This window comes from Cucurbita moschata, unplaced genomic scaffold (genome assembly GCF_002738365.1).
Source record: "Cucurbita moschata cultivar Rifu unplaced genomic scaffold, Cmos_1.0 Cmo_Scf00024, whole genome shotgun sequence".
Taxonomy (NCBI): Eukaryota; Viridiplantae; Streptophyta; class Magnoliopsida; order Cucurbitales; family Cucurbitaceae; genus Cucurbita; species Cucurbita moschata.
Window position 1 is genome coordinate 201,151 of NW_019268540.1, and position 19,783 is coordinate 220,933.

The 19,783-nt window shown below is 35.2% G+C and overlaps 3 protein-coding genes and 2 non-coding genes across 5 annotated transcripts in view; 3 read left to right on the forward strand and 2 right to left on the reverse strand.

The window, feature by feature from the left end:
* The window catches only part of LOC111460795 (succinate--CoA ligase [ADP-forming] subunit beta, mitochondrial), a 6,557-nt gene extending 2,353 nt beyond the window's left edge, over window positions 1-4,204 (reverse strand). The window contains exons 1-9 of the mRNA XM_023104089.1: window positions 3,913-4,204; window positions 3,615-3,725; window positions 3,243-3,354; window positions 2,872-2,936; window positions 2,531-2,608; window positions 2,276-2,350; window positions 2,005-2,157; window positions 1,767-1,901; window positions 753-917 (exon numbers count right to left, since the gene is read on the reverse strand). Coding sequence (XP_022959857.1) covers window positions 753-917; window positions 1,767-1,901; window positions 2,005-2,157; window positions 2,276-2,350; window positions 2,531-2,608; window positions 2,872-2,936; window positions 3,243-3,354; window positions 3,615-3,725; window positions 3,913-4,014 — 996 coding nt within the window. The 5' untranslated portion in view covers window positions 4,015-4,204. The remainder of the gene's footprint in view (window positions 1-752; window positions 918-1,766; window positions 1,902-2,004; window positions 2,158-2,275; window positions 2,351-2,530; window positions 2,609-2,871; window positions 2,937-3,242; window positions 3,355-3,614; window positions 3,726-3,912) is intronic.
* Window positions 4,205-5,425: 1,221 nt separating this feature from the next.
* On the forward strand, window positions 5,426-5,509 carry TRNAM-CAU. Its single transcript is given in 2 exon segments — window positions 5,426-5,463; window positions 5,474-5,509. It is a non-coding gene; the product is annotated as a tRNA-Met (tRNA).
* Window positions 5,510-6,352: 843 nt separating this feature from the next.
* TRNAM-CAU lies at window positions 6,353-6,436 on the forward strand. Its single transcript is given in 2 exon segments — window positions 6,353-6,390; window positions 6,401-6,436. It is a non-coding gene; the product is annotated as a tRNA-Met (tRNA).
* A 320-nt stretch (window positions 6,437-6,756) lies between these two features.
* Window positions 6,757-9,070, reverse strand: LOC111461171 (60S ribosomal protein L23). Its single transcript, XM_023104671.1, has 4 exons — window positions 8,966-9,070; window positions 8,553-8,837; window positions 7,776-7,817; window positions 6,757-7,093 (listed from the first exon to the last, which is right to left on the reverse strand). Exons 1-4 carry the CDS (start codon window positions 8,976-8,978, stop codon window positions 7,011-7,013), a joined length of 423 nt encoding a protein of 140 aa, XP_022960439.1. The 5' UTR covers window positions 8,979-9,070; the 3' UTR covers window positions 6,757-7,010.
* Window positions 9,071-9,335: 265 nt separating this feature from the next.
* LOC111460846 (pre-mRNA-processing factor 39-like) lies at window positions 9,336-18,984 on the forward strand. The gene is made up of 14 exons (XM_023104178.1): window positions 9,336-9,499; window positions 10,077-10,364; window positions 12,153-12,262; window positions 12,343-12,572; window positions 13,173-13,340; window positions 13,664-14,021; window positions 14,524-14,667; window positions 15,784-15,936; window positions 16,009-16,125; window positions 16,964-17,044; window positions 17,148-17,297; window positions 17,735-18,037; window positions 18,334-18,438; window positions 18,597-18,984. The coding sequence occupies exons 2-14, from the start codon at window positions 10,079-10,081 to the stop codon at window positions 18,714-18,716; spliced, it is 2,325 nt and encodes a 774-aa protein (XP_022959946.1). The 5' UTR covers window positions 9,336-9,499; window positions 10,077-10,078; the 3' UTR covers window positions 18,717-18,984.
* Window positions 18,985-19,783: the final 799 nt, after the last annotated feature.

Genomic DNA, 19,783 nt, shown 5'->3' on the forward strand with positions numbered 1-19,783 from the left:
TTTTTTTTTTTTTTTTTTTTTTTTTTTTTTGTAGAAAGTAATTAATTTAGAATTTTTTTTATCTCTTATAAATTTAAATTGAACCACTTTTTTTTTTAGTAAATGTAAAAGTTTTGAAATGATAACAAATTAATAATATTTTATTATTAAATTTGTAGATAATATTTTTTTTTTCTTCAGTTTCATCGATAAATTCTGGGTTTTTTTTTCTTGATATAAATATGCAGATGGAAATATAAATAAATAAATCAATTGTGAAATAACAAATGAAAGATAAGAACTTTTCAAGAAACTACTTGAATGTTCTCCAATTGCTAGAAACTAAACCATGCTTCCTCTAATGAAGAAAAAGAAACTCCATAAAGTATTTTAAGTTTCAACCTACAACTCTTGTTCATTTTTTCATCAATCCATAATCATACTTCCTTTTAATAAAACTAACATAAAATTAAGAAGTCATATTATAATTCACATGAATGCAACAAAAATTACGTTTTATATTTTCTTTTTTTAGTTCAACTTCACGTGGGGTGAAAATTTGAGCATCTAATTTTTCTGTCTAGGACATAATGTCTTAACAAATTTAGATATGTTCAAGATAGCCTAAAACTTTTTTTTTTCGTCGATACATAATAATACTTTATTTTAAACAAATTAATATTAAATTATGAAGTCATATTTTTTACTCAACAAAGAAATATCAAGAAGTATAGGGCTTTGGAAGAGAAGATCAGTTTGCTTGAATTATTTACCTGCCCTTCAGAAGCATTTCCACCTACATCCAGGAAATTGGCAGGAGTTCCCCCATGCAACTTAATTATATCCATTGTAGCCATTGCTAGTCCTGCACCATTGACCATGCAACCAATTTCTCCGTCTAAGCCAATGTAATTTAGATCTGCTTTGGCAGCATCAACCTATTGGAAAAGATAAAGAAAATCAAAAGAGACTTATTTCAATGTTGTTTTGCTTCATAATACTCACACACAAAGGCACTCATGCACATCCTCTTAGGAGAATGTTGAACCGACAGCGGAAGCTGAAAGTCATTTTAAATGACAAGTGTTTAGGTGGCACACAAAATTTTACTTAGATTTTAAGGATAAAAAAACACGTCTCCATGAAACCTTTTTTTCTTTTTTATATTTGAGTGTTGGGCTAAGATCGCGCACATCTCAACTAATCTCATGGGATAACTACCTGACCTTATAACATTTGGTTGTCAATTGTTAATAAAATTTATAGAATATAAGATCCTAAATAGGTGGTTACTATGGTTTGTACCCATTTCTTTTAAGTCCCGTACTTTTTCGTTGGCCCCAATAACTACTATGCTAACCCTTAGTGGTTGTCTCCATGCAACCATGTGCAGTGAAGGCTCCAAAAAAATGATATCTCTTGTCAAAATCCTGATGCAGTACAAGATTATTGCAGATCCCAGCCCAAACTCCATAAAGAATTTCAGGATTATAATTTATGTTATTGAATACATGATAAATTACATAATAAATTAAAAAAATCTGAGACTGGAGAGTGGGTGAGGATTCCTTGAAAGTAATAAGTGTTTAAAAGAACCGCAATGATCAAGGTCGGTTGGGTTCAAAAGGTTGGGGAATCAAATTAAAAATTTGCTGGTATAGTTACTGAACTACCTTGAAGTTAGGGCAATTTTCACAAAAAGAAAAACTGATTGATTTTATTTTCGTATTGATATCTCCATAGAATCAAGAAAGTATTGTCCTCTACATAAAGAAGGAAAACCGGACCTCTCGAGGATCCTCCTGAGTTGGATCACGAAGAGCAAATATTGCTTTTTGACGGAATGCGGCATTATCATCGAAGTTTAGCTTAGCATCAGCAGCCACCAGCTGGTTTTCAGAAGTCTCCGCCATGGGATTTACCTGGAACAAATCAGGTCGTTGGGATCATCAGATTAACGCTCTAGAGTGGAACAAATCAAGCAATATGTAAATTGCAAAAAATAAAGTTTAAGTTACAACTTACTTCCAGTAACGTACAGTCACATTCACAGAAGAGTTTATACAATTTCTTCACTTGTTCAATTGAATCCTTTCTATCAGCAGTCTTGGGAGCCAAACCATCCACGACCTTCGCAGCATCTTCATCTGTAATTCCTTGGAAAACATCAATAGGTACCTTCAAAAGTAGAAAGAAATGGTTAGGTGAGGAATCGTTAAGTGGCACAAATGTCAGAGGAAGAAAAGGTTGCACGCCTTTGGCAACAATGCCAAACATGCGAAGACGCAATAACAACCTTTATAATCATATCTGGGAAGTTCTCAGCAAGATCTTCGATGCTAGTTCCACCCTTTCTACAGGCAATTATAAGCTGAAAATAAAGCAAGTTAAAAATTGTTTTATTTAACATGTACTCTGTAACCAAAGTATTCCTTAGGATACCCCTAAGTTAAGAAACAGAATAACAAAACTGAAATTCACTGCAAAAACAAAGTAGGCATAAAATTTTAGAAACAAACGAGCTATAGCCACATGTGGTAATGGAACATACTGGGCCAGCAGTTATACGATCCAGAGTGATAGCAAAGTACATTTCGTTGGTAAGTGACAACTTCTCACACAGATAAACCTGCATTGAAATATACAAAGAAAAGAAAGAAATTCAAATTAAATTAGTCCTGTTAAAACATTTAGATCTTTACTGTAGAAGCCCCATGAAAATCGTGTCAAATCTCACAAATAAAAATACAAGTCACTCATAAGTTATATACAAATACCAGTGCAGAAAAACAGAATACATCAGATCTATTATAGCTAGACATTTACATTATTCAGGAAGATTAAGCATAAAAGAACTTGAGAGATTATACAGAGTGAAAAGACCTATAATACCTTGCTCACAACTTTGCCCTGGGGACCAGTTTGTTTGGTGACAAGTATCTGGCCAAGCATCTTTCCTGCAGATAGATGATGAAAAAGAGGGGGATACAATTTTATTGAAATACTCCATTCGCGTCGTCAATTCCACACTTAAGCGAACTTAACCAGATAAGTAATACTTAATTTGATAAGATACAATAGACGACTTGGCTTTCACAAATAATCCTGATACTAGTTCCAAGACGTCAGGAAATACATATCTATATGTAACCATCCAATGATAGGAAAAACACTGATGGGTTTTTTGGTAGAACTAGAAATCTTCAAATAATTTGAAAACTGAGAACCTTATAGAAGGATGAAAATATAAAATGGCATCCTACCAGCATAATCTTCAACCTGATCCACCTTCACAATGTGAACTCCACCCTTTAAGCCGCTCTTGAATGTTCCCAAACCTCTTCCACCAGCCAAAATTTGACTTTTAACGACCAACTGCACAATATCAGATTTTGTTTAATGCTTCTCTTAACTGGCTAAGTTTTTGCTAATATATTAAGTGATGTTACCAATATCTCCTAAGAACTTAAGGGCACAAAGTTGTACAGCCTATAGAACAGATCCTAAACAAAAAAAAAGGTCATACTCTAACTTCAATGGTTTCTATTTTTCGTGATTTCAAAATTTGCAGACGCCCAAAGAAAGAAACGTGGCATCGTGGGACGATATAAAGAGACTGGAAGGCACATGCTTACCTCTTTCGCATCGGGAAAAGCAGTTTGCACTGCGTTTTTTGCTTCATCAACAGAAGAAACAGCAATACCCTTGGGTACATTGATCCCATATTTGTTCATCAGCTCAGCCCCCTGATCTCCACAATAAAAATAAAAGAAGTTCGTGCAAAAAATCAAATCTCTTTCACAGATTTCAAATCAACTGCAATAAGCAGCCAAAAAAAAACAAAAGTCCCCAAAATTCTAGGAGGCTAAACATGCCCCGAAATCAGAATCCAGAACATGCTAATAGTAAAAGAAACTATCCGAAAAAAATCACCTGATACTCATGGATATTGAGACGGCGCAGCTGTTGTTGCTGCCATTTTCCTGCGACAGAAAGAGATCGAGAGACAAGCTTATTGAGCAACCCTCTCACCATGCTTTTTTGAGACGTGTACGAGAGAATTATCGATACGATCTGCAGAAGAACCTTCAGAACCAGGCACTGGAAGCAGCTCTACGATCCGCCGGAGACGTAGCAAAACGAAATGGGTGCGCTCTCTTTTTGCCGGAGGCAGAGAGATCGTTTTGGGGAGGGGGAAGTAGCGGACCCCTAGCTCCAGAATTTCTTTTTTATAATATACAATTATTTCCAAAATTAGTTTCCGTGTTTATTCAAACCTTACCGATCTTTTTTATTTTACCATAATTAACTTATTTTTCTCTATTGGGATTTAGGAACAAGTAAATCAACATTCAACCTAATAATATTTTGGAGAACCACCCTTAGATTAGTTAGAGAGAATAACGAAACATTTTTTAGAAGGACATGGGAAGCTCTCCCTAGTAAATGAGTTTTAAAATCGGGAGGGGAAGCTCAGAAGGAAAAACCCAAATAGGACAATATCTACTAACGGTGGGGTTGGGCTGGAACCACGAACGTGGCTCATTAGGGCATACGTAATAGACAACCACACAACATAAAATTCTCCATGTCCAATAATGCCGGGTTTCGTAACTCTAGACAAATTTTTATTGGAAGGAGTGATCCCACCGGAGCAACCACCTCAAAACTAGCTTATTAAATTGACACCGAACAACAATTTGTCAAGATTCCAACAATAAAGTCGATCTTACATAATAAACTTAACCGAACAGCAAGGTATAAAAAATAGATCTAAAAAATTAGATCCAATACACTGTAATCATTTCTTCCCTCCCTAATTTTTCTTTCTATTTTCACCCCGACACTCTCTCTATTTAGATTTTGATCCTTGGGTACGAGTGAGTTAGGTTCACCCGACTTGTTAGAAGTTTAGAATACAACAAAAAAAGATTCTTCATTTCCCCATCTCCCCACCTTCATTTTCTCTCTATAAAACACCTAACTTTAATTTTTCTTCATATGGGTATTTTATTTGTATTAAATATGGCTTCAAATAGACAAACTTTTATTTTATCTGTAGCAAATGACCAAAAATCGTGTCATGTCCTTGTTTAAATATCAACTTTAACATAAATAATAACTTTTTTAAATTAAAAAAAATGGTGGATTAAATATACACAATTATTAAAAGATCATGAATTAATTTACAACTTAATACCTTATTTAAATTTAATTTAACGATAATTTCCACATGCTTCTTCCTTTTTCTTTGAGGTTGAAAGATCTGTATCTGACCCTCAAATCATTTATGAAGAAAAATACTAATTGACATATATGTTAGTTAATTATCTTTATTGAATCAATTATAATATTAAATTATTGTTTTGGATTGATTTTTAACTGATCTATATTATTATATTGTACTATTTTATTAAATAATAACTAAATTAAAACAGTTCACAATGGGGTGGTGGCGCAGTTGGCTAGCGCGTAGGTCTCATAGCTTAGAGTGATCCTGAGGTCGAGAGTTCGAGCCTCTCTCACCCCATTTTTTATTTTTTTATTTTTTTATTTCTTTTCCTATTTTTTCCTTTTTCTTTTTTCTTTTTTTGGAAAATTTTGATTTCCCAACAACGTAATTAGAGGATACTAAACAATGTTGATTAACTATTATTACATTTTTCTTAAAGCTACATTATTATTAGGTATTGAATTATGATCTATGAAAAAAAAATAAGTTAATTAAAATTTTATTAAACTGCAACTTACCCTCTTAACTTTGATAGGGCTGGATTTATTTAGTTCCCAACTTGAAATTTTCCCATTACTTCTCTAAATATTTTTATTTAAATTATAATATATTATTAACTCTTGGATTATTAAAGGCCGTTATTTCGGTAGTTAGAGCTTATACTCTTAATTGTTTCAAGTATGGTTTCGAAGGTTGTCATGAATTAATTGTTTAATGACAACCTTCGAGATGGTATTATAATTTATTCATCAAATAGATGGACAATATGCTTTCAAGAGGTCCCAATTGATTATGGCGACACTCTGCAATCCTAAATATAAGCAAAAATGATAAATGGATGCAATGGTAAGACATTTCAATGGTGAAACTATATTAATGGTCAGTAAGTTCAAAACTTGTCGAGATTTATAGTATCTTATAAATCAGTAAATTGACCTATAGATCACTTGTTACCTAGATATTTAAATATTAAGTTTAATGCGAAACAAACAAATAAAATTATTTATTGGCTAATTATTTATGAACTGATTTTATACCTAACATATTTCGAAGTCAAATAATAAAGAACTAAATTATTACTTTTCCGACTTTATAACTAATGTTGTTAATTAAAATAATAAGATTAAAAAGCACAACGAGGGGGTGGTGGCGCAGTTGGCTAGCGCGTAGGTCTCATAGCTTCGAGTTATCCTGAGGTCGAGAGTTCGAGCCTCTCTCACCCCAATTTCCTTTTCTATATTTTCTTCTTCAACACCTTAACTCGATTTTGAAAACTCTATTCAAGTTTTTGGAAGTTTTATTTACGATTTGTTCGAGCTTAGTGAAGTCAAATTCTAATTTCAATTTAGATTTAAGTGAGTTAGATTAAAGTAATTAAGTTTAAAACTCCGGTGGCTAAATATCCAATAGGAATCACGCTAATTTTACCGATTAATTTTAAACTCTGAGAGCCTCGTTGTCAAGGTCGTAGTTATGGTGTTTGATGGGGAATTCATCATCAAGATAATGGAGAAAATGGTAACATTGTATCCAACCAGAGCGGATGAAGAACAGCAAAAAACTTACCAATATTTCTACAAATATTGAAGTTAAAAAACACATGAGCCCTAAATATCTATAGAACTGGCAAAAAGTTCAACAGCAATTCGAGTGATCCATTTAGAGTAAGAAACCTCAAAACTAAGCTTGCATCTGTGTGTGTCTAACATAGCAGAGGCAAACCCAAGGAAACAAAAAAGACCCTAGAAGGAAAACTGGAAAATTTCACTCCTAAAACATCGTACAACCTATATGGCTCTCACACAATAGCATTAGCAGCACTAGCAATTCTTGGCCACAGATCAGCGCATTCCTTCCCGATGGGGCCGGTAATAGCCGAACCTGCAATCAAAGGAAACAACGTTGTAAATACTTCCATCTACCAGTGCCAGTATCGTACAGTAAGAGAGAAATAGGGGTGGGTTTCTATAAACTTAAGCACATACAGGTTCATCATGAAGAGTATCCAGGCTTCATGAAAGACCATCAGTTAGTTTACCAAATAAATTTGCAATCAACTATACTGCCTAAAGATATAATACATTAAATATATTCCAGAGGCAGAGGCTGAAATTAAAACCAGTGAATTGTTCAACTATGAAGTTAAAACAATTAGCCCCCATTCCATCTATGAGGTTCCTTGTTATATCATCTACTTTTTAATTGCGCTCTCAAAAACAAAGCCAGGTAATGAAAACTTACAGGAAAACAAAAATAAATTCTTGTTTTGTTTTTGAAATTTGGCTAAGAAGTCGAATGTTTTCTTAAAAAAAAAGATGAAACTTGTAAAAAAAATGATAAGCAAATGATCATTAAACGTGGCTTATCCACCCCCCATCCGCCAAAAAAACAATTTGCAAACCTTCAAGATTACCTCTTCCGTGACCGTGACATATCACATATTTACAACATTCTATACTTCCAGACCAGAAAGAGATTACCTTTCAGACCGACCCAATGCCTTGATCGTATAAAAATACAACAATAAAAATTAATATTTCGAAAAATAAAAAATAATCATTACCTTTCATTTCGCCCTTAGGATTGACAATAACTCCAGCGTTATCTGGAGGAAAGAAAAAAAATACAATACATTCATGTCAGAAAACACACCAAATATTTTTGAAGAAGGTAGGATATTGCAATTGCAATCTAAGTACGATAAATAGTATAAATATACAGTGTATTCATTCTATGCACTATCCGGCAATTCAATTGGTAGGAGTGACTTACTTCCCCAGCCAATAATTCAGAGATAAAAATCTCACCAAAAGACAGAGAAAGAAAACTCCAAATTACAGGGGTGTAGGGTGTAACCCATTTAAAGATTTCTAGTTCTTGAAATTTTGAAGCAAAACAAGGTAAGAAAAAAAAAAAAAACCCAACTCATTTTAAAATAAACATCAGTAGCTATAATTACTTCAATTCAGATCTTGCGGGAATTATTTACCATAGACAATGAACAATTTTAAACTCTAAATCATGTCAACAGCCAAAGAACTGAAGCGTTCCTGATTGCATCCGCACCATATACCCAATCAAACTAAATCAAATTAAAGAATGAAAGTCAACAGTTTTCATATGCTTAGACAAAAAAATCAGTAAACTTATCTTTCTATAAGCTTACAACTTAGATTAGCTAAAAAGAAGCAGCTTATTTCAATTTAAGAAGAACACAAGAACGATAAATATAACAAAAGGCCTTCAACCTCTTTACGACTTCCAATTTAGCGCTGCCTAATGGAGGGAAAAAAAAACCCAATAAAAATGAAATTGAAAAAATGATGGAAACATGCAAAACCTTCGAAATACATGAAGACACCGTCCTTTCGGCGCCATGGCTTGCGCTGCCTAACAATAACAGCAGGCAAGACCTTCTTCCTGAGATCAGGCTTGCCCTTCTTGACGGTGGCCATAACCATATCGCCGACACATGCGGATGGCAACCTATTGAGGCGACCTTTGATCCCCTTCACTGAAATGATGTATAGATTCTTAGCTCCTGTGTTGTCTGCACAGTTGACAGTAGCAGCCACTGGAAGACCCAGTGACATCCGGAACTTGTTCCCGGCGGATCCTCCCCTTCCTGTGGGAGCAATCAAGTTAGTTCGAGCATAGGAATCAAAATGGAACAAAAAATAACACAGATTTAATTCAGTTTAATCAATGAGACGCCATGTAAAAACAAAGAGTAATGAAGAAGAAGAAGAGAACCTCGCTTCGACATTGCTGATGAACTTCGGCGTCTCTCCCGCGGCCTCTTGGATGACCACTACATTTTATATGCATGACGCCACTTTCAGAGCTCTAGGGTTTCTGGGTGGCATGAAAGTTAGGGTTTTTTACATAACTACCCCATCAACTATAGCTATTTTCACAAATGCCCCTGGCCTATTATTATTTACCGCAGTTATTTTATTTAACGCAAACATTTTTTGGTATAAACAATTTAAAATTTTGTCGAGTGACCAAAATTTGGTAGAAGCCCAATCTAACAGGTTCGGATTGGGCTGGGCCGATTTACAGTGGACAGGCCCAGTAAGGCATTATAATGGAGAAGGGGAAAACGGTAATCTCCATCGCCCTTCTGCCCTCGACTCCTCAAAAATCAAGCAGAGGGAGTCTCAGCTCCTTTTCTCTCGAATTCTCAATTAGCTTCGCATTTCAAGGGCACACCCATTTGTTTTTTTCTTCCATCAACTTCCACTCCTCTCTCCACTCCACACCCTCGTCTTCTTCTTCCTTTCGGTAAGTTCTTCTGCTTCCTCTTGTACAACTGCTCCTCGATTGGATGTTCTGGAAGTTTCATCTTTTTCTATGGCTATTATGTTTGTTGGTCATGTTACTGCTCTGTTATGTTCGCAACTGATTGTATGTTATGCTATGCTCTTCTGCGCCATTAATTTTTTTGTTTTATCGTTAAATTTCCATGTCTTCTTTGTTCTTGGGTTTGATTCAAACTAATGTACATACCAGAGTTGATGCTTCTGAAGTAAAGGGGCTGCTGTTTAATTCAAGCACAATGTCTTTTGTTTTTCTGGGTTTAGGATTCTAGCTTAATTTTTGAAGGCCACCTCCTTCTTCTTTGTCTCTTGTTCTATGCGATAGTTGTTTAAATGCATGCAGTTAGGCTAGCAAAGAACTATTTTTGTAGTTTAAGCATGGGGGACAGTGAAACTATAGTTGCCCAAACATCTGAATTCATGAGGTATACATCTGCTGGCTATGTTTCGTGTGGCTATTAGCAGTACAAATCTAATTCCTCATCCCGGCGTTTTTCTATCTGTGATCACTGGAGACTTTAAACTTACACCTATGTATGCAGATATGAGTGATGGCAATGCGTATGTTACGGATCCCAATTCTATTCAGCAAGGAAATCATGTTGGTGAGGTAGATGAAGCGATGGTATCTGTAGGAGTGACTGACCATAGTCAGAATAATGCTGTATCAGAAAATTCAGCAATGGAAACTGCTGAAGTAGTCAGTCATGATTCTTCTTTAAATGGAAGCGTTGCAGCTGTATCGGACAATGCCTTTTCTGTTGAGAACGGGAATGCTGTTGAGAATACCAACGAGGCTTCTGAGGAACAACACTTTGTTGATGGTTCTGGTATGTGTCTCTCGTTTTTCGTTTCCTGCATTTCATGAGAATTTCATTTGGCAATAAGCATTTTAACGAATGGGGCAGGAAAAAAAAAAAAGAAGAAAAAAAAATCAATCTAAAAGGTTCTGCAATTTTGAGGGCACACGAAGCAAAAGTGTTATGTTTCTGAACTCTTAATAGTAATGAAGCTTCTTGAGAAGCAATGAAGAGTTCTGCATTTTGTTTCTTAAAGATGTGTCCTCCTATCTTTTCCAAATCTTAAAAAGCTTTTCCTTCTAAGCTTCCTATTGTATTAAAGTCTTCAGGCTAGTTTTTCGTCCTATTGTTATAAAGGCAAGTAGATAGTACCCAAACACCTTCGACTATGAGGCTATGAGATATCCAAAATATGCAGATATTCGTAATTAAATATCAGAGGGACCTAAATACTTAAAATCAAGCATCTGATGGATAAAAAAAGCACATACATTGTGATCAATGATCCTAACAGTGCTTTAGAAGCGGTATTTGAATTTCATTCAGATAGTTCTGCTCTTTAATGGATCTTGTATCTGGATACAGTTTAGACTGTTGGTAGCTAAAAATGGATTTTTCCTTAGAATGGAAAAGAAAGTAACTAGAAATTGATGGTACTCTTTATCTGGATGATTAGTCTCTCGATGGTAGCATTGTTTCTCTTAGTATTAGTTAGTCACTTGGGATGGTATATGCTTCATGCTTTTAAAGAGGTTCTGGAGTACTTATTGCTAGGATCCTGCTCATGTCTTGGTAGATACAGCCTCGTCATTTACTTCCGTACGCTTCAGCCAAATTATTTACCGTCTCATAAAAAAAATTATTTCTTGTGTGAAATAAAATAAGCTTGTAAGGTTCGCTGAAAAGGGGCTTGAAAGAACATCAAATTTACATTTTATGTTAAAAGTTAATGGTTTTCCGGTTTTCATTCATAGATGAATTTTCGATGAAACAGTCTTCAAAAGGAGAATTCAAAAACTTAAAACTAGCAACCATAAATCCCAGAAATAACAACTACCTAGACCTCAAGCCCACTTGCAGCCGTCTTTTTATTTGATAGGAAGAAGAGTAATACCAACTTGATTAACGTAATCTAAAAGATCTTTTTCTTCGAGAACTAGAGGTTAAGGGCCTTGGCTTAGAACCACTCTCAGTGGGATTAGATGAACAAGAAGGATTGCTGAGAAATAGGGTTTAAATCCCTGTCTTGAACTTCGTTGGAAAGAGAAAATAAACCACCTTCAAAGTTGTCTTCCATAAAGCCAACATTATAATAAAGAGAAGACTGTAATTGCAAAATAATTCAGGGTGGTTTGAGACATTATATATTATTCTACTCTCTTCTTAACAAGTTCTCGACTTTCTAGCATTAGCTTAGCTTTAGCTTAGGTTCTAGTCACATTATCATTTCCATGATTATGAAACATTTACACGTTTCTTCCTGGATCTGAGGAACCTTTAGTTTGGCTTATGTTGCTGCTCATCTTCTCTTTTGGTTTCCTCGTTATCATTATTATGACTCAATTACTGCCTCCAAGCGCATTTTGATCCATTATTGTCTTTGACTTTTTGTTTGATACCTTGGTTTATGGACGTGAGGCATTATTCACTCTCATGTTGCTGCTCAGGGTGAGAGCTTGTTCTCGACCTTTATAAATATATGAAGAAAATAATGTGCATATTTAGGTTACATTGTCGCTAAACTTCTTTCTATTTGATTACTGTTATCAGTAATAACTTCTTTTTGTTGCCTAATATTTCCTCACCTTTTTTTGGCAGTACCTCCATTATCTGCTGAAGAAGATAGACTGTGGAACATTGTGAGGGCCAATTCTCTAGATTTTAATGCTTGGACTTCTTTGATCGAAGAGACAGAGAAGGTGGCAGAGGTATGCAAGAATGAATATTAAAAAGTATTATGGTTTACCATTTTATGGAAAGACTTATTCCAGTTTTGTCTTCTTTTCAGGATAACATACTCAATATCCGGCGAGTTTATGATGCCTTTTTAGCAGAATTTCCTTTATGCTATGGTTATTGGAAGAAGTATGCAGATCATGAGGCACGGTTTGGTTCAACTGACAAAGTTGTTGAGGTGTATGAACGAGCAGTGCATGGGGTCACCTACTCGGTTGATATTTGGCTGCATTATTGCATATTCACTCTTAGTACATATGGAGATCCAGAGACCATCAGAAGGTATAGCATTCTGTTTTCCTATTTGCATTTCCTGGTGTACCAATACTATGACTCTTAGTTACTTGGACCTGATAACAATCTTCTTCTCTTTGCTTGTAACCTCTGTTTAGATGGCTGTACCAGTGATTTCCTACATGTAAGGTGGAAAGATTTGATTGAAATATAGATTGGAATTGCATGTTCCAATGTGCATCCCATGATATGGGGTTACAACGTTATATGCCTTTTTTGAAGTTATTTTTAATAAAAGATATAGTGTCAATTTCCCATCGTCTATTGTGGATTATGCCTTAGTCTGTAGTTATGGTGAACTACAGCAGTTGTTTAACCTTGGTCCACTGAGATGCATCAATATACAAATTGCTGCTGGGAATATCACGTTCAGTTATGGGCTAAGATGGCCTCTATCATTGCTTCATTCACGGACATAATTTGATTTTTAGGAAGGTAATTGCAGCATGCTGAAGTGTCATATGCTGTTAGAGTAAATTGTTCCTTCACCTTCAACGTTAGTGCAGTTGTTTCTGTTTTGTGAATACTTTGCACCACTTGATGATCTTTAGTTACTTAATAACCTTTTCCTGGTTGATGATATTTCAGGCTTTTTGAGAGAGGATTAGCGTATGTTGGGACAGATTACCTCTCCTTTCCCCTTTGGGATAAATATATTGAATACGAGTACACGCAGCAGGAGTGGGGTCGACTGGCTATGATATACACACGTATACTAGAAAATCCAAATCAACAGTTGGATCGGTATTTCAATAGGTGAGTCTTGCGAATCCGGACAATATTACTGTCTGTCATAATAATTTGGTATTGCCTTTTCCGGTGATCTTAATTCTTTTGCTTTTGAACTTGGTTGCTACTCTTAGATGTACTTGTCATACTTGCTAAGTCAACATTTTGTTGCTGGCTGGGGGTTATACACCCTTTTGTTGTCTGAATTACATTCTGTGTCAGGGAAAGCTATTCAGATAGATGGTTGTATGGGATTGATACTAATCCATATAGCTTTGTTAAACTTCTTTCCTTAATAAATAATCTAAAATGTCCTTTTCCCTTTGGATCATGATGCAAATGTGTTGCAGCTTCAAGGAGTTGGCTGCAAATCGGCCATTGTCAGAGTTGAAGAGTTCTGAGGAGGCTGTATTAGATGTGCAATCAGAGGCTGGTGATCAAGTAAATGGGGAGGAAGGTCATCCTGATGCCACGGAACCATCATCTAAAACTGTAAGTGCTGGCTTAACAGAAGCAGAGGAGTTGGAGAAGTATATCGCCATTAGAGAAGAAATCTATAAGAAAGCTAAAGAGTTCGATTCTAAGATCATTGGTTTTGAAACAGCTATCAGAAGGCCCTACTTTCATGTTAGACCACTAAATGTTGCAGAGCTTGATAATTGGCATAGTTACTTGGATTTTATAGAACAAGAAGGAGACTTAAACAAGGTACTTTAGTTTGTTTCTTGTTTTAAATATGTTTATTTTTTTCGTTTTTAGTCGTCCTTGTTATATATTGACTTACAGTTAAAAAATATCTGCTGCATCATATGCTTTACTGGCTAAACCATTGGATGAAGCAACTATTTAATCGGGAATTTGAACTGAGACTAAAGCAGGGGCCTTCAATTTGGTTTCTTTAAGGCTAAGTATTTCGAACTCTCATTTATCAGTGGAGATTCTAGGTTCATGATGTGTTTGTACAGTAACTTTTTATTCTTTTTAAAATTCAAATGTTATGCATGCAGGTATCTTATCTTCCTAACCATCTGTCTGTCAGGCAAGGAGGGTCCCTCATTTCATATTTGAGGGGCCTCTCTATTCTACTGAGGAGTATTTCTGTTGCATATCTCTTTTCTGTTTCTTATCACATCTTTACATAAGGAATTTTAAATGTGAAGACCGTTTTATATGTTTTTCCTTTTTTCTTGTTTGAATTTTTTGTGAATAGGTGGTGAAGTTATACGAGAGATGCGTTATTGCTTGTGCCAACTATCCTGAATACTGGGTTCGGTATATTTTATACATGCAAGCAAGCGACAGTATGGATCTTTCCAATAATGCGCTTGCTCGAGCAAGCCAAGTTTTTGTCAAGGTAGGGAATACATGCATCTACCATTTACCTAATCTTATGATAATTGGTTGTAGTTATCACGATTAAGGATGACCTAATCATGATCCTACATAACTTATAATGTATCAAGAGGCTTACTAGTCAAAAGGTTTTGGCTGGGCCACACAAGTTGTGGGCTTCCACTGGTGTACTTAGGGTTGTTTCCTCTTCCTGCATCCTCTTTAAGTGAGAAACTCAACTATCATTAACTAGTACAATTATCACCTAATGTATGCTTACAAATTATAATATTTGGTTGCAACAATGACTAGTACAGTAAAATGTGCATCGATTAATTTATTTTCACAAAAGGTTTGGTTGAAGCATTTTGAGAAAGACAGAGCATAGTCAACCTAAGTCCACAAGTAAATCAATATGGCATGACACAGTCAATGTTAGTGCATTCTCCAAATAATCAAAAGACAGCACCAGTTTCCAAAAATTTATGACCTAGCTTGTTTTGACCAAGATACTAAGACATTGTTGACAGAAATATTTGTTTGTACTTTTTTAAACGTTTCAATATTCTCATGCAGTCTTACTTTATGAGTTATGAGAGACATTAAGATGTATGCTTTTATGTATATTCACTCCAATTTATATTATTTGGGAAATTGGAGATTCAAGGCATAAAAACATCCTTATTTTCATGGGCTGTATTGTATGTGAAAAAGGTACTTAAATATCTCTAGCCCTTGTGTCCTTCTCCTGTGTACATAACCCTATCTCATCTTGGCCACCAAATCCTTTCTCAGTCCAACCAAGTGGTTGACTAATACAAACATCTCGATTGTAAGCTCTGTTAATGTGGATTCCTTTTTCGTCCCTATATGCAATTGTTTTGCTTTATGAATTATTGCTATATCTTCTTTTTGAAGAAAAGTCCCAGTATATTATTTTATACATTTTCTTAATTAAACAAGTTCGAATAATGTTTGACAGCTTGCTGGATTGTAATATGTATTCTCTATGACTATGTTAGTCAGCTGGTATCCCTAGATATTGATGTCTATGATGCATGGAATGGTAGACCTTTTTTAAAAAGTTATTTAGTTTGGATTTTAAGTTAATATGTACATGCATCCCAAACTTCAACAGAGACGACCGGAGATCCATTTATTTTCTGGTCGGTTCAAGGAGCAGAACGGGGATATTGCTGGTGCTCGAGCCTCTTATCAACTCGTGCATACTGAAATTTCACCTGGCCTTCTAGAAGCAATAATTAAGCATGCTAATATGGAACATCGTCTGGTAAGATGTCTTAAATAAGTCGTGATACATAGTGATGCATGGATTTTTAAATTTGGCCGTTTGAATTTTCAGGGAAACCTGGAAGAGGCATACTCTGTATATGAACAGGCCATCGCCATCGAAAGAGGAAAAGAACATTCTCGTGCATTACCGCTGTTATATGCTCAGTACTCGAGATTTCTGAACTTGGTATGTTTGCTGAAATTATGGTCCCTCTGCTTGGAGATTGTTCACATAATTAAGCATTCTGCATTTGTCCTTTCATAGTTTTCATTATGCTTCTTTACACCTCTAACTTAAATAGGGAACACTAAACGCATTTTGATTAATAATATAGGTTTCTAAGGATTTTGGATGTTACTGTTTATCTAGAGTTTACACCAAAAAAGTGCAACAAAAATAAAAGAGTCCAAACAGAAAATTGGGGTTTTTGTTCATTGTTTTTGCAAAAAAGAAAAAAAGAAAAATTGCCACCACAACGAAGGGTCTCAAGGAGCGGATGACTCGAAGTAGATAGGACACGATGCAACCTAGCATCAAAGGAGAAAATCTTCTGAAACCCTTGAATGAGAATTTATTATGATTCAAAAAGTCTGCCAATGTAACGGAGGAACCACATATTTATTGAGGATTTAAGCTAAGTAATTAAAGTAACCTAACTATAAGCCTTACTTAAAAAGTGTCTTTTGGTGTATTTCTGTGTGTATTTTCTATCTTATTTAGAAAATTCGGCTACTTCATATTTTTGTTGTACCTAGTATTGCTGAGGTGGTTTGGAAATGTTTTTAAACTACTGGCCTTTTTTCTTTTTTTGTTGATACTGATGCACAGCTTTTGAAGGGAAGTATTCCCCAGTTGTGCAAGACATTTCGTTTATATTAAAATAAAGAAGCTTGCTATTTTTTCTTTGGTCTTCTCAATTTTTTGAGCAGTCTCTTCTGGGGGCATGCGGTTAGTTGAATCAGCCTTTTTCTTGATTTCTGGAGCGTTGTTTTCTTAGAATCTTGTCTCTTCACTGTGTTGACAGGTATGTAAGAATGAAGGAAAAGCTAGAGAAATTCTTGATAAGGCAGTTGAGCATGGTGAATTATCCAAACCGCTCATTGAGGTACTCCCTCTCTTTCCATATTTTGAAATATTTGAATTTAATCTCATAACTGTTGCTTTCCTGCGGTTAAATGAATACCTTTTTGCCTCCATGATTCATCCAGGCCTTGATTCATTTTGAGTCAATTCAGTCAGCAGCAAAGAGAATTGATTATTTAGATTCATTAGTTGAGAAGGTCATAGTGTCCAATACAGAGAATGCATCGGTCGTGAGTGCTTCAATGAGGGAGGAGTTATCAAGCATTTTCTTGGAGGTACGAATAAAGTTCATTATGTTTGCAGGGATAAGGCTTTTGAGGGTTGATAGACGTAATTGCAAGTTAAATATGAAGAATTAACTTCTTGGTCATGAGTATACTAGGAATTGTTCATTTGTTTTAGTTGACCTTACATTGATACAGATTGATAAGATTATTTAGTAGAAAGGTCCCTTGTTTTTCCACCTTAATTTGGATCTCACTCCTCTTTGGAGTTGTCAATATCTCCATTGCATGTATAATATTTTGGTACAGAGCAACACCAAGTTGAAGAATTTTAAAGGTAGAAAGTTCTTATTTGATGATGCTGAATACGGGAAGTAGATGCTCACGACATGAAATCTTTCTGACATTTTCTTGATCAGAAAATCTTTCTTCCATTAGAATACGTTTGGATTGTACTTTCCTGAATGCGCTCATGAATGATTTTGCAGTTTCTGAATCTCTTTGGAGATGTTCAGTCAATCAAGAAGGCGGAGGACAGACATGCAAAGCTATTCATTTCACATAAGAGTACATCAGAACTGAAAAAACGCCTTGCGGATGATTATTTAGCTTCTGAAAAAGCAAAAATGGCCAAATCCTATCCTAGTGTTGCTTCGCCAGCACAATCTGTGATGGGTGCTTATCCAACTGGTCAAAACCAGTGGGCAGCTAGCTATGGCTTACAGCCGCAAGCCTGGCCACCTGTTGCTCAAGCACAGGGGCAACAATGGGCACCTGGTTATACCCAATCGGTAAATGCCTTTTTATCTTTCACCTTTTTTATTCTTCATACAACAAATAATGGAACATTTCACACAAAAGGTCTAATTGCCCTTGTTATGTTTAGTAAATGCCGTCACTACTTGTGGAAGGTAAAGGCGAACTCATTTGTTTCTCTTTCCATTCCATGTTTTCTGGTTTCTATATACTTCATTTCTACCCGTCCAGTCACATAACACAGTCATTTGGCTTGCGTTATTTCCCCAAAAAGTAAAGAGCAGAGAAGAAATAACCCTTCTATTGTTTCCTCCCGTCTACACGAATACAGGCCTCGTACAGTGGGTATGGAAGCACATACACGAATCCACCAGTGTCCACATCAGTGTCACAAGCCTCCACTTATGCGACCTATCCTCCTACATACCCTGTCCAGGTATTAAATCCTTCTCATCTCTTGTTAATTCCACAATATTTTGTTAGTTGGCCTGTTTCAAGAGACGTAGAACAATCATCTGTTTTGAGTTTGATGTGTTTGATGAGTACTTGAACTCAAAAATCATATTTTTCATGAAATGTTGTGTTTACTTACAGCAGCAGGCATATTCTGCACAGAGTTACGCCCAACCGACTGCTCAAGCAACAATTACACCATCACAGCAGCCAGCTTCAGTGGCTCAGCCGTATTACGGGAGTTACTATATGAATGGATGAGAATTCCCATTAGTTCATTCGTAACTGTAATCTAAAATTTTCCCCTCATGTGCGAGCACGATCTACTGACATCCTGTAGCTTTGTTTCTTAGGGACATATGGGTATGGTATAGCTAACTCAAACTGGGGACAGTTCTAGAATTTTCTTCTGCCCAATTCTTCCCGTCTTTTTTTTTCTTTTATTGATATGCCAATTAGATGTCGTGGTTTGGATATCTCAGAATTTTCTATTGATTGAGAGTTACGAAAGATAGTGATTTCGACCCAACTCTGTTTCTTGTGAATGTTTATTTGGCAGGACCGATTATGTGGTGTGCCGATGGTTGGCCTAAGCCCCTTGCCTTGCATTGTTTGAGTATTATATTAATCAATTACAAAACTCAATTCAAGAATATATTAGATACCTCGTAGGCTGAACATATTAATGAATGAATCGCTTATACCTTAGGAAATCATAATACATTTTAAAGTAAAATGTTTTATATGTATGATTATGCGTATGACTTTTACTTTTGGAAGAAAAATTTAAAGAGATTGCACGAGAATGTACCTAAAGAATTAGTACATTCCAAGAAAGTAGTTTTTTTTTTTGTAATGCAAGCTTAGTTCAAGTAGTTTTTTTTTTTTGTAATGCAAGCTTAGTTCAAGTTACATAAAAACATGTATTATCAATCTAGTTTTAAATTCCATGTATTATCAATCTAGTTTTAAATTCCTTATCATTATTTCACAAAATGTTAAATTCTTAATATAAGAAAAGATAATTAAATTGATTTTCTTATATGGTTGACTATCTTTTCTGAATGCAGTAAGGAGAGTCTCTAATCAGTAAAAAAAATGTTAGATATTTTGTTCTATCTTTTCTGAATGCAGTAAGGAGAGTCTCTAATCAGTAAAAAAAAATGTTAGATATTTTGTTCTGAATGTAATAAGGAGAGTCTCTAATCAGTAAAAGATATCCCGTAGTAATACTGTATTCTAACTTAGAAAAAAAAATCCTAACAACTTACAATTACATGTTATAAAGGGTTTGAGCCAAAAAAAAAAAAAAAAAAAAAAAAAAAAAA

Coding starts and splice junctions, on each gene's coding strand:
- LOC111461171 (XM_023104671.1), bottom strand. Junction 7,818..8,552: donor TGTCTTCATGTATTTCGAAG/GTTTTGCATGTT, acceptor TCTTTCCTCCAG/ATAACGCTGGAGTTATTGTC. Junction 7,094..7,775: donor TCCTAAGGGCGAAATGAAAG/GTAATGATTATT, acceptor CTTTGATTGCAG/GTTCGGCTATTACCGGCCCC.
- LOC111460846 (XM_023104178.1), top strand. CDS start 10,079: ATGAGTGATGGCAATGCGTATGTTACGGATCCCAATTCTATTCAGCAA. Junction 14,022..14,523: donor AAGAAGGAGACTTAAACAAG/GTACTTTAGTTT, acceptor TTTTGTGAATAG/GTGGTGAAGTTATACGAGAG. Junction 15,937..16,008: donor CTAATATGGAACATCGTCTG/GTAAGATGTCTT, acceptor TTGAATTTTCAG/GGAAACCTGGAAGAGGCATA.